Source organism: Oncorhynchus mykiss, chromosome 6, assembly GCF_013265735.2.
Source record: "Oncorhynchus mykiss isolate Arlee chromosome 6, USDA_OmykA_1.1, whole genome shotgun sequence".
Lineage (NCBI taxonomy): Eukaryota > Metazoa > Chordata > Actinopteri > Salmoniformes > Salmonidae > Oncorhynchus > Oncorhynchus mykiss.
In genome coordinates, this window is record NC_048570.1 from 44381378 (window position 1) to 44394403 (window position 13026).

General features: G+C 42.2%; 1 protein-coding gene across 1 annotated transcript in view; it reads right to left on the minus strand.

Moving 5' to 3' along the window:
* Nucleotides 1–12642, minus strand: part of LOC110526015 (cytosolic arginine sensor for mTORC1 subunit 1) — a 28164-nt gene extending 15522 nt beyond the window's left edge. Inside the window, exon 1 of the mRNA XM_021606592.2 lies at nt 12322–12642. Coding sequence (XP_021462267.1) covers nt 12322–12434 — 113 coding nt within the window. The 5' untranslated portion in view covers nt 12435–12642. The remainder of the gene's footprint in view (nt 1–12321) is intronic.
* Between the last annotated feature and the right edge of the window lie 384 nt (nt 12643–13026).

A 13026-nucleotide genomic window follows, 5' to 3' on the forward strand; every position in this document is an offset into this window, starting at 1 on the left:
TCTATATTCTAGGCTTAGATGAGAAACTTAAGCATTCTACTCTATTATGTCTCCAGTTCACTGCATGTAGCAACAAAGGCACAGTCATACCTTCATGATTGGTGATGAACAAGAAAAAACAAGTTATTTCTTTGGTGGCGTTGAGTGAGCAGACCTACAGTACATTTGTGAGAGGGAGCGAGAGCGAGCGAGCCTCGAAGAATTTCACTCAAAATGCTGTTTTTACCAATGAAGTAAGGGGAAATGAGAGAACTTGATTTTGCAACTGATGTTTCATCGGAAGAAGTGGGAGGGATGTGAGCCATGATGATGTCATTCTGTTATGAACAATCGCTCACCATTGCTGGTGGCCATGGTGTGTATGTGAGCGTGCACATTAACTGAGGCGCAGTGGATAGGGTCAAAAGAAAAAAGTTCCTTGGCATGCACATCACTGAGGACATAAAAATGGTTCCAACACACAGACACCGTGGTGAAGAAGGCGCAACAGTGCCTCTTCAAACGGAGGCGGCTGAAGAAATTTGTCATGGCCCGTAAGACCCTCACACACTTTTACAGATGCACCATTGAGAGCATTCTGTTGGGCCGCATCACCGCCTGGTACGGCAACTACACCGCTTTCAACCCCATGGCTCTCCAGAGGGTGGTGCGGTCAGCCCAAACGAAGACCATTAAGGACCTCAGCCACCCAAGCCATGGTCTGTTCACCAAAGGGCTGTTGAGGTGACCATATTACCGCCAAACCGGCGGTCACTAGTCATGAAGGCAGTCAATTTCCACATGACCGTTTAGTCACGGTAATTAGGCTTCTCCAAGCTCTGCTGATGCTGCTCATTAGTAGCCTACCAAACTTGCTAACTGCCTGGTACTCCATTGTCCCTCTCATCACTGACATCAATGAAAATGTTTTCGAAAATCTAATCAAATACTCCATGAGAGCTCATGTTGCTCAACATTTCTATAGGCTATTCAATTGCGGGAGAAAACACTGATGGCCGCTAGTAAAAAGATGAGGATCAGCGTTCTATATGCTAGGCCTACTATATTTCTCAACTTTCCTAATGTTAAGCACATTGCTTATATTTACAAAAGGAGTATAACCTACCTGGCTGGCATGAAAATAATCCTCCATTCACTATTTAAGTGCATAGATGCACCTGTATCGAAATGCTGCCCCGGTTCGATACAGGTGCATGATAAATGGTCCATTCTAAATCAAAACGTCACACTTAAAAAAAATATATGTGTAAAGACAAGATTAAATCAAGAATAGTCTGATGGGTGACAATATTGTCACTTGTGGATGATGCCCAGCATAAGAAACAATGTCTTTTTTTGCGACATTTTCTAATCATAGTCGCACACCTCATATAGCCTAGCTCATAGGGCCTATATGTTTTAACAAGGTTTGTATCACAACTAAAATGGCCAAATAACTTCTAGAAATTAAGCATTAATGTTAATTAAGCATTAATTAATGTGGATTAATGTTTAATCCACTTTACAAGGGGCTGGCATACATAAGCAGCGTGTGAGTTCAGTTTGGGGAAGATAATTTTTCACCATAAAAATGCACCTGTATAATAAAAGTGATAAAGGTGTTTTTCCGCTAACGGAACATTTGCGCTTATAGCCTCCTACCATGTGTGCATTGCTGCACTTACAATGTGAATATATAGCCTAATAGTTTATCAACATTTTAAGCTAAACGTTCTGATCGGTTGCATCAGCCACATTGCATAAAAACTTTTTTTTTTTTATATGCTAGTGGTTGTATTCATTCTATATTATGGGGGATAGTAGATTGACATAGGCTAGTGGTTTTGCTGTTAGGCATACTCATCTTGTTGGCTGACGAAAAGTAAAATGTGGACAGTCAGAAAAGGACACGCGCAGTTGCGTCCCCGATGTGTCTGTCTTCACTTAGAGAAAGACCCGATCACATGAAGGAGAGCCATGCGAGTGAGATGGCTAGCCCCAAGTCGTTATTTGGGGGCTAGCCATTGCCATTTGCCTCATGACTCCTGCATGCTTTGTTGACTAGGAACTTTCTTGTTTACCCTACCGTGGGACAGACTGTTTGTTCCCACACTCAGGACTCTGACTCTATTGGTTACACTTACTTTTGGCCCCCCATCCCATTCTAACCACCACTCGCCTGCTTTGTATTCATGCTACCTGATGAAATTTCTGTATAATATGATCCTGCTGCCATCTAATGCACATTCAAATGTCATAAAGCAACACTGCAGAGCTCTCCCTGTCCTTTGCCGTGCCTTGATTGGATTACTGTTGATGATATCTGGAAATATACATGTCCACCCTGGCCTATCTACTTTTGCTAGCCCCAATTCTGACTTGTGCTCTGATATCTGTTTCTCTGATTTCTGCTCTCGTACAAACCTGGGTTTTCTGCACGTTAACACTAGAAGCTTAATACCTAAAATGGACCAATTGAAAGTGTGGGTTCACAGCTTCAATACAGATGTGTTGGTCATTACTGAGACGTGGTTTAGAAAGAGTGTTTTTAATACTGATGTTAACCTTTCTGGCTATAACCTTTTTCAGCAAGACAGATCTTCCAAAAGTGGGGGAGTGGCAATCTTTACCAAGGATCACCTTCAGTGCTCGGTTGTCTGCACCAAGTCTGTCCCCAAACAATTTGATTTTCTGGTTTTAAGCATTAAAACTTTCAAATAGCACTTCGTTGACTGTTGCAGGGTGTTATCGTCCTCCATCAGCACAGGCCTGTACCATACCTGCCCTAAGCTCTCTCCTGGCCCCTTACACTAACATTCTGACCAGACCGGACACGTTGCGTGCTTCACAAAATACATTTAGATATCTATGTTATTTAATTATTGCCAAGGGCTAAAATAGAACCCCATTTATTTCTGACGCAGATCACGGGTAGCCTAGTGGTTAGAGCGTTGGGCTAGTAACTGGAAGGTTGCAAGTTCAAATCCCCAAGCTGACAAGGTACAAATCTGTCGTTCTGCCCCTGAACAGGCAGTTAACCCACTGTTCCTAGGCCGTCATTGAAAATAAGAATTTGTTCTTAACTGACTTGCCTAGTTAAATAAAAGGTAAAATAAAATTTTAAAAAGTCCTGCCGCTCCCATCTTCGCATTGGTTTATAAAAGCAGGTACCTACGTGTCATCTCCTCATTGCCTTATACCCACCCACCTTAAACCACCTGACCAAGTCCTAAAGCAATGAGACTCCCTAAATCTTTCTCAGATTATTACCAATCCCACAAGGTATGACTCCAAACACCCAGAAAAGGCTACTCTCCTCAATGTTATCCTCACAAATAATCCTGATAGGTCATTACAGAAAACACCAGACTGGTACCTTAATGATCACTGTTTTACAGTCTGTGTTCGTAATGGCTGCTCAGTGAAACGTCCTGTCCTGATTTGTCATAGACGCATGCTAAAAAACTTTAATGAGCAAGCCTTCCCTCATGACCTGGCCTCTAAATTGGTATAGAATCAGCTTGAGCCCCTCTGTCAAAGAAACTTGGACCTTCTTTTTTGATATCTACAGTAATATTGTTAACAAACGCCCCCATAAAAAAATGTAGAATTAAAAAACAGGTTCAGCCCCTGGTTCGACTGTGATCTTGCCATGTGTTGCTACTATGTTGTTGTCATCGTGCTATGTTGTCGTCTTAGGTCTCTCTTTATGTAGTGTTGTCTCTCGTCGTGATGTGTGTTTTGTCCTGCATTTTTATTTAATGTATTTTTAGGGCCTTCCTCTGACACCGCCTGGTATAGAGGTCCTGGATGGCAGGAAGCATGGCACTAGTGATGTACTGGGTCGTACACAATACCCTCTGTAGTGCCTTGCGGTCAGAAGCAGAGCAGTTGCTATACCAGGCAGTGATGCTCTCAATGGTGCAGCTGTAGAACCTTTTGAGGATCTGAGAACCCATGCCAAATCTTTTCAGTCTCCTGAGGGGGAATAGGTTTTGTTGTGCCCTCTTCACAACTGTCTTGGTGTGCTTGGACTTCTGAGTGGTTTGTTAGCCTACCTCCTTAAAAAACCTGGTTGTTTGCTTTTGCCGATTTTGTGCTCTTTCTTGGGTAGCCTACTATAGGACTAATTAATGGCAGCTAGAGGCCTGTAAGAGGGAGAACTCAAAAACCTAATGCAATTATAAGGCTGTTCAAAACAAAACATGGTTTACATTAGGGTTTGTTGATATGTTCCCCAAATCCATTCATAGTAACTCTAGTCAAAACAATTCAGCATAAACCCTCCCCTTCTCCACATGGACTGACCCCAAATCCAAAAACAGGAAAACATCAAGGTCAGGACACAACAGAATGATATGGCAATATGACATAAATACAAAGCATGACAAAGACAAAAACACAGCCAGAGTCCCTAAACGGGTACTGCAGGCTAGGCCATGGCAATTCTATTGCATTCCGATTGTTTTTTTCGATTCACCACATTCTAGGCCAACGCCCTAGATGTACTGTCATGTAGTGTACCCATAGCAATAGGTCTACATGTAAAATTAATAGCCTACTTCTGACTCAGTGGAGGGAGTCGCTGAGAAATTCCTTTAGAATGTATTATTGAGCAATATATCTGCTGTATACATGTCTAAACATCTAAAAAGGTTCTTCATGCGCCAGAATTGGATGTCAGAAGGTAGTCAAGGGGCAAAGGCCAAATCTAACATCGATGACGCTTGCCAGAAGAGTATGGTGCCTAAGCTGGTAGACTGAAATTCCTGGACTGATCTGTAAAACGTTTATGATAAGCAAGTCCTTGAAGACAGTGCATCTTGGACCTCACAAAGTGAGATCTGGCCTATAAAATAACGTTTTAAACTGCCTTCTCCCACTTGGCATGGATGGCATTTCTTCCCATTTAAAGACAGGCAAACTACAGTATGTAAGCCTACTGTGTACGTTGAGCCTCATTTACACGACTGGTATAAGTAGACCACCACCACATTATAAACTAGGTGGTTCGAGCCCTGAATACGGACTGGCTGACAGCGGTGGTATATCAGACCATATGGGGCAGCAAGTAGCCTAGTGGTTAGAGCGTTGCGCTAGTAACCGAAAGGTTGCTAGATCGAATCCCCGAGCTGACAAAGTAAAAATCTGTCGTTCTGCCCCTGAACAAGGCAGTTAACCCACCGTTCCTAGGCCGTCATTGAAAATAAGAATGTGTTCTTAACTGACTTGCCTAGTTAAATAAAGGTGTAAAAAATAAAAATGTTAGATAAATAAAAATCGTCCAAATCGGTGTCCAAAAATACAGATTTCCAATTGTTATGAAAACTTGAAATCGGCCATTCCGATTAAAAATCGGTCAACCTCTAATGTGAACTTCCGACTTCAACTGTATATACAGTGAACTCCAAACGTATTGGGACAGTGACAATCGAGTTGTTGTTTTGGCTCTGTACTCCAGGACTTTGGATTTGAAATGATACAATGACTATAAGAGATCAAAGTGCAGACTGTCAGGTTTCATTTGAGGGTATTTTCATCCTTATTGGGTTAACTTTTTAGAAATCACAGCACTTTTTGTACAAGGTCCCTCCATATTAGGGGACCAAAAGTATTGGGACAAATTCACTGGTGTATTAAAGTAGTCAAGAGTTTGGTATTTGGTCCCATATTCCTAGCACACAATGACTACATCAAACTTGTGACTCTACATTGCGTGCTAGGAATATGGTAACAAATACCAAACTTTTGACTACTTTAATACACAAGTGAATTTGTCCCAATACTTTTGCTCCCCTAAAATGGATGGACTATGTACAAAAAGTGCTGTAATTTTAAACAGTTCACCCGATATGGATGAAAATACCATCAAATTAAAGCTGTATCATTTCAAACCTAAAGTGCTGAGTACAGAGCCAAAACAACCTAAATTGTGCCACTGTTCCAATACCTTTGGAACTCACTGTAGTATATGCAAGATGTTTAATCCTTTTTTCCTGGCTGATGCGTACGCAAGCCAGGCCAAGTCATTAACAATTACAGAATAAAAGGCAGGGCTCAGCAAAGAATTGCCACTGCAGCCGCCATTCATTCAGGGCACTTTAAAAGCTGAACTACTATATTCAGTCCTTAAAGCTGAATACTTCCATAGAGCTAATATTTGAAACGCTAATACAGTGAAATATGAATGTCTAATACACACAATAGACCGACTGGAAATGTGATTTCCCACAGTCAAAGTCCTGCAATATGCGCTAAGATGTTAATATTTGTGCAAACTCTACACAGTTCTGTCCTGTGAGAGCACATCAATAAGTTAGGCAGAACAGTGTGTAAGTATGCCCCCAATGCAATTCTAAAGTCTAATACAGCCACAGCGCAATTTCAGATTTGTTTAATATATAATTATTGTATTTTGTTGAAGTTGTATAACATTCCGACCTAGTTTAGCATCTAGTCCAAATATGGCACAATTGCACAATTTGCTCCTCCCATCCTATAAGTAGAAACTCAAACAGGAAGTACCTGTGCTAAGGTCAAGTCAACGCTGATCTGACCAATCGGAATCCATGCTTCAAGAATCTTTTGATCACGCGGACTGGGATATATTGTGGGTAGCCTCTGAGAATCACGTCGACGAATACACGGATCCGGTGACTGAGTTCATCAGGAAGTTTTTAGGCTGTGTTGTACAAACTGACTATTAAAACATACACAAACCAGCAACTGTGGTTAGACGGCAGCATTCGTGCAAAACTGAAAGCGCAAACCACCGCATTTTACCATGGCAGGGTGACTGGGAATCTGGCCAAATACAAACAGTAGTTATAAGGCAATCAAACAGGCAAACCGTCAGTACAGAGACAAAGTGGAGTTGCAATTTAAAGCTCAGACACGAGACGCATGTGGCAGGGTCTACAGACAATCACGGAATACAAAGGGAAAACCAGCCACGTCGCGGACACTGACGTTTTGTTTCTTCGCCCACTTTGAGGATAACACAGTGCCACCGGCGCAGCCCACTAGTAAGGACTGTGTGCTCTCCTTCTCAGTGGCCGACGCGAGTAAGACGTTTAAGTGTTTTAAACACTCGCAGCAAGGCTGCCGGCCCAAATGGCATCCCTAGCCGCATCCTCAGAGCATGCGCAGACCAGCAGGCCTGAGTGTTTACGGACATACAATCTCTCCCTATCCCAGTCTGCTGTCCCCACTTGCTTCAAGATGCCCACCATTTTTCCTGTACACAAGAAAGAAAAGATCGCCCCCTATCATTCACTTCTGTCATCAGGAAGTGCTTTAAGAGGCTAGTTAAGGATCATATCAACTCTATCTTACCTGACACCCTAGACCCACTTCAATTTGCATACCGCCCCAATAGATACAATAGCCATCGCACTGCACACTGCCTTATCCCATCTGGACAAGAGGAATACCTATGTAAGAATGCTGTTTATTGACTATAGCTCAGCATTCAACAACATAGTACCCTCCAAGCTCATCATTAAGCTCGAGGCCCTGGGTCTGAACCTCGCCCTGTGCAACTGGGTCCTGGACTTCCTGACGGGCCACCCCCAGTGGTAAAGGTAGGAAACAACCCCTCCACTTCACTGATCCTGTACACAGGGGTCCCACAAGGGTGCGTGCTCAGCCTCCTCCTGTACTCCCTGTTCACCCATGACTGCATTGCCACGCACACCTCCAACTCAATCATCAAGTTTGCAGACGACACAGCAGTAGTAGGCCTGATACCAACATTGACGAGACAGGCGACAGGATGGAGGTGAGGGCCCTGGGAGAGTTGTGCCAGGAAAATAACCTCTCACTCAACGTCAACAAAACGAAGGAACTGATCGTGGACTTCAGGAAACAGCAGAGGGAGCACGCTCCTATCCACATTGACGGGACCACAGTGGAGAAGGTGAAAAGCTTCAAGTTTCTTGGCGTACACATCACTGACAATCTGAAATGTTCCACCCACAAAGTGTGGTGAAGAAGGCACAACAGTGCCTCTTCAACCTAAGGAGGCTGAAGAAATTTGGCTTGGCCACTGAAACCCTGACAAACTTCACAGATGCACAATTGAGAGCATGCTGGTGCGGCAACTGCACGCCCCGCAACCGCAGGGCTCTTCAGAAGGTGGTGCGGTCTGCCCAACGCATCACCGGGGGCAAAATACCTGCCTTCCAGGACACCTGGAACATCAGACTGTTAAATAGCCATCAGTTAGGTGCAGGGTTTCATAACCGGGTGGAAGCTTAGAGACTGCTGCCCTATATACATGGACTTGGAATCACTGGCCACTTTAATAATGGAACACCAGTCACCTTAATAATGTTTAAATAATGTTTACATACTGCGTTACTCATCTCATGTGTATATACTGTATTCTATTCTACTGTACTTTAGTCAATGCCACTCCGACATTGCTTGATCTAATATTTATACATTTCTTAATTCCATTCTTTCACTTTTAGATGTGTGTATTGTTGTGAATCGTTTTTAGATACTACAGCACTGTTAGATACTACTAGGGCTGCACATTTTGGGGAGTATTCAGAGGCGGAAACTTTCCGTGGGAATTAACAGAAATATGACAATTAATACCATTTAAAAATGTAGATGTTTTTTGCATTGGATATATTTACCATATAATATGAGGCAGAAACAAACTTTATACCTTATCATAAGTAGACATAATTGCAAATTATTAAATCCTTCCAATAGAAATAAAAAACTATTCAGTGTTGAAATTAACTCATTTAATTAAAGCTAACTCTTTACATGGGATGATTTCACTGAACAACAAAAGAATGATCCCCAATGATCCATCACATCTCCAAAAACATTTTCAACATACATCTGTAAAATGATAATCTAGAAACTAAAGCTTTGGTTGTCTTCCTCTCAGGCTTCAATGTCTTCTCCCTGGACCTCCTGAATGTCCACCTCTTGAATATCAGACTCTGAGGCCTCAACTTCACTGGCACTTTCCAACCTTGTTGAGGATAGCTCGTTGTCAGGCTCAAAAAAGCCTTAAATTTGTCCGGGTGGCCTCCAATTTTTTCAACCTTTGTATTGATCAGCCTGTTGCACGCTTTGGTGTACGTGTTCCCAAACAAGGACCAGTTGCGCTCTCAGGCAGCTGATGTTGGTGGGATTTGGAGGATGATGGAGGGAACTGGGGAAAGAGATCCACAAAGTCCCTTCCACCAGGTGGCTGATGAGATATGTTGGAACGACTGCCATATTGCATCTCCATTCCAAAGCCCTTGCTTGGAAGTGTACTTCACCAGACTGCCAAGAACCTTGCCCTCATCCAGGCCAAGGTGGCGAGACACGGTAGTGATGACACCATAGGCCTTGTTGATCTCTACACCAGACAGGATGCTCTTGCCAGCATACTTGGGGTCCAACATGTATGCTGCGGCGTACGTATGGGCTTTCAGGCAGAAGTCTTCACGCTTTTGGATGCATTTCAGAACTGCAGTTTCCTCTGCTTGGAGCAACAGTGAAGTGGGTAGGACAGTACGGATTTCCTCTCTTACATCTGCAAGCAGAGTCTGAACATCAGACAGGATGGCATTGTCTACCTCAATCTGTGCAATGGCTGCTGCTATAGGTTTCAGGAGTTTCAGGCTGCTTACTACCCTCTCCCAAAATGCATCATCCAGGAGAATCCTCTTGATGGTGCTGTCCATTACGGCAGACTGTGATATTGCCATTTCTTGGAGACTCCTTCCCCTCCAGGAGACTGTCAAACATGATAACAACACCACCACAACGGGTGTTGCTGGACAGCTTCAATGGGGTGCTCTTATTCTTCTCACTTTGCTTGGTGAGGTAGATTGCTGCTATAACTTCATGACCCTTCACATACCTAACCATTTCCTTGGCTCTCTTGTAGAGCGTATCCATGTTTTCAGTGCCATGATGTCCTTGAGGAGCAGAGTCAATGCATGAGCAGCACAGCCAATGGGTGTGATGTGAGGGTAGGACTCCTCCACTTTAGACCAAGCGGCCTTCATGTTCGCAGCATTGTCTGTCACCAGCGCAAATACCTTCTGTGGTCCAAGGGCATTGATGACAGCCTTCAGCTCATCTGCAACATAGAGAACGGTGTGTCTGTTGTCCCTTGTGTGTGTGCTCTTGTAGAATACTGGTTTAGGGGTGGAGATGAAGTTAATCATTCCCTGCCCACAAACACTCGGCCACCCATCAGAGATGATTGCAATGCAGTCTGCTTTCTCTATGATTTGCTTGACCTTCACTTGAACTCTGTTGAACTCCGCAACCAGCAAATTAGTAGATAAAGCATATCTGGTTGGAGGGGTGTATGCTGGGCGAAGAACATTCAGAAATGTCTTCAATACACATTGCCTGTGAGCATCAGAGGTGAACTAGTTGCATACACAGGTCGAGCAAAACATTCATCAGAATTTCTCTGACTACGTTCCTCCATTGAGTCAAAAAAATCTCTGGATTCCTGGAAGACCATGAGCTGTTGCTATCGATAAGGTATCAGATTCATCATTTTCACCTCAAATAGAAATAGAGGGACTTTTGTCAGAGGATGCTTGTTGTGAATGCTGAGGGAACTTTATGCACTTCGCCAGATGATTCTGCATCTTTGTTGCATTCTTCGCATATGATTTGGCACAGTATTTGCAAATGTACACAGCTTTTCCTTCTACATTAGCTGCAGTTAAATGTCTCAACACATCAGAGAGTGCCCGTGGCATTTTCCTGTAAAGATTAGGAAAAAAAATGTAAATAAAAAAAAATACAAATCTATGTACAGATAAATAGTTAAGCAGTTAGGTTAAACAACTCCTTTGTAAGATAAATGTTTTAAATGAAACATGTATGGAAACAGGTGAATTAACACTCCTCAGTTAGCAGGCACATGTAAGCTAAAACACACATCGTAGCAAAAACAAATTAGCAGAAATTGTTAACATGTCAGAAATTATTTAAACACACTTTGCTGTAGGCTACTATTTACTAGTTAACAAAAAAATAATGTGTCATAAAATATATTCACCCCACCCAGTATTGTAAAAAATAATAATACAAATATTTTAAAAACTTACCAGAAAGCTAGTAGTCCTTGGCTCAGACAGTGTGGTAGTGTGGGCTCAATAGCATCTCATTAGTGTGCAAGATCTTGAGAATCAGCTCTACATGTGATGGAAGAATGCACTGTGCATGCAGAGGGTTGCAATTTCATTGAATTAAGGATAGTTTAACCAAAATATGCCACAAGACCAAGAATTGCCTTGTGTATCCCACAAAAAGGTTCACTGTTATAAACTAACTTTTTAGATGAATTTAAGCAAAATTACCAAAATTCCCAGGCTTAATTTCCCATGGAAAATTTCAGGAAATTTACCGGAAAGTTTCCGACCCTTTGCAACCCTAGATACTACTGCACTGTTAGAGCGAGGAACACAAGCTTTTCGCTACACCCACAATAACATCTGCTAAATATGTGTATGTGACCAATACAATTGTATTTGCATACGTTTGAGTCACTTTCAAATGGGGACTTTTATTTTGAAGGCGAACAACAATTGCACTCTTGTGGCTAAACCTTATTGTTGCCATCTCCACACAGGTCCAAGCTAGAATGTCTGCCATTACCTCTCGAAAACTCTAGGCGGCATTTTGCTTTCTCCCTACAGTTCTCAGCCATTACCTTAGCCCAGGACTGCCTGATGTGAACTACAATCCTGCCGTTGTGTCTTAACATTTTGAAACGTTAATTATCGCATGTGAAAAGGCTTTCGAAACATATGGCCCTTATCTTTAATTTGCAATAAAGAATCCTTAAAAAAAAAAAAAAGATAAACTTCTACAGTAGTGTAACACATATCTATCTATACAGCTATGGGTGCCTCATTCCGATTAAACTATAGTACGCTTCCAGTTAAGTTCACACACAGGTGTTAGGACCCTCTTGTCTTCTATAAACACGCGCTGTAACATGGAAGGAGATATGGCCAGGTGGGATCACTAATCCTTTCAAGGTGTGTATAAATTATAACTTTAAAAAAATATATATCGCTGATATGAAAGATGTTTGCAAAACCGTACTGCAAGCCATGTATATGAATGTTCAGACTGAGCGTCAAGGATCACGAAACGTATCCTACAGAAGACGCCTTCTTCCAATGACCCTTATGTTTAATGTAGCCTAATGGCACATAGTCCTGATCATGGGCTGCTAGTCTGCCATCAACAGCAACCTGGCAATGTTTTTTTTAAATTATTATACTTTTTTTGCACGTTTTGGGATCGCGGACGGCTTCAAATGAACAGATCTCTTAACACAAATAATCTTACCTTGTTCTTTTCCGCAGAAATATGAGTTTGATCAGTGGGTGAGTGAAATTCACCAACCCATTTTTGCAAATGCTGGTCACTCGCAGTCTGTGATCCAAAATGTGCAAATCCATGGTTCTGAATAGCGCAATCCTGCCTGAATCTGTCTAGAAAATCATTCAGTTCCAGGCACGATCCAATAAAAAGTTGATGAATTAATGTTGACTGTGTTATTTCATTCCCTTGGATTACAAACGCCCGCAGTTTAGTTGGGACTGTGTCTTGCATCAGTCAGTCACCGATACAGAGAAAAACATGCTACGCAATCCGACTCCACTCAACTACTCTATATTCAAATAAAAGACACGGCCTCATATAATAACACGCCCCCTGGTCTTAAAGCTACAGAGGAAGCTAATATATTATAAAATGAATAAACGTGACAGATATAAAATAGGCCTATCTGATATTCATAGTAGCCTATTTATCACATCCATAACCCCAAAACATTTGCAATTCTAGAACAGTGAACAGTGCTTGCAACTTCGGGTCTGCATGCCCCAGTATCTGTGTGTTTGAGATGAGTGAGATGGAAGCTCCGATTCAAACTTCCATTAGACAGCTCTCCATTCGACAGCTCTGCAAGCATTACAACGTCAAAATATGTTCTTCACTCAACAAATATTGAGTTTCACTGAACTTTCATTTACTCCCGTTACCTCTGAT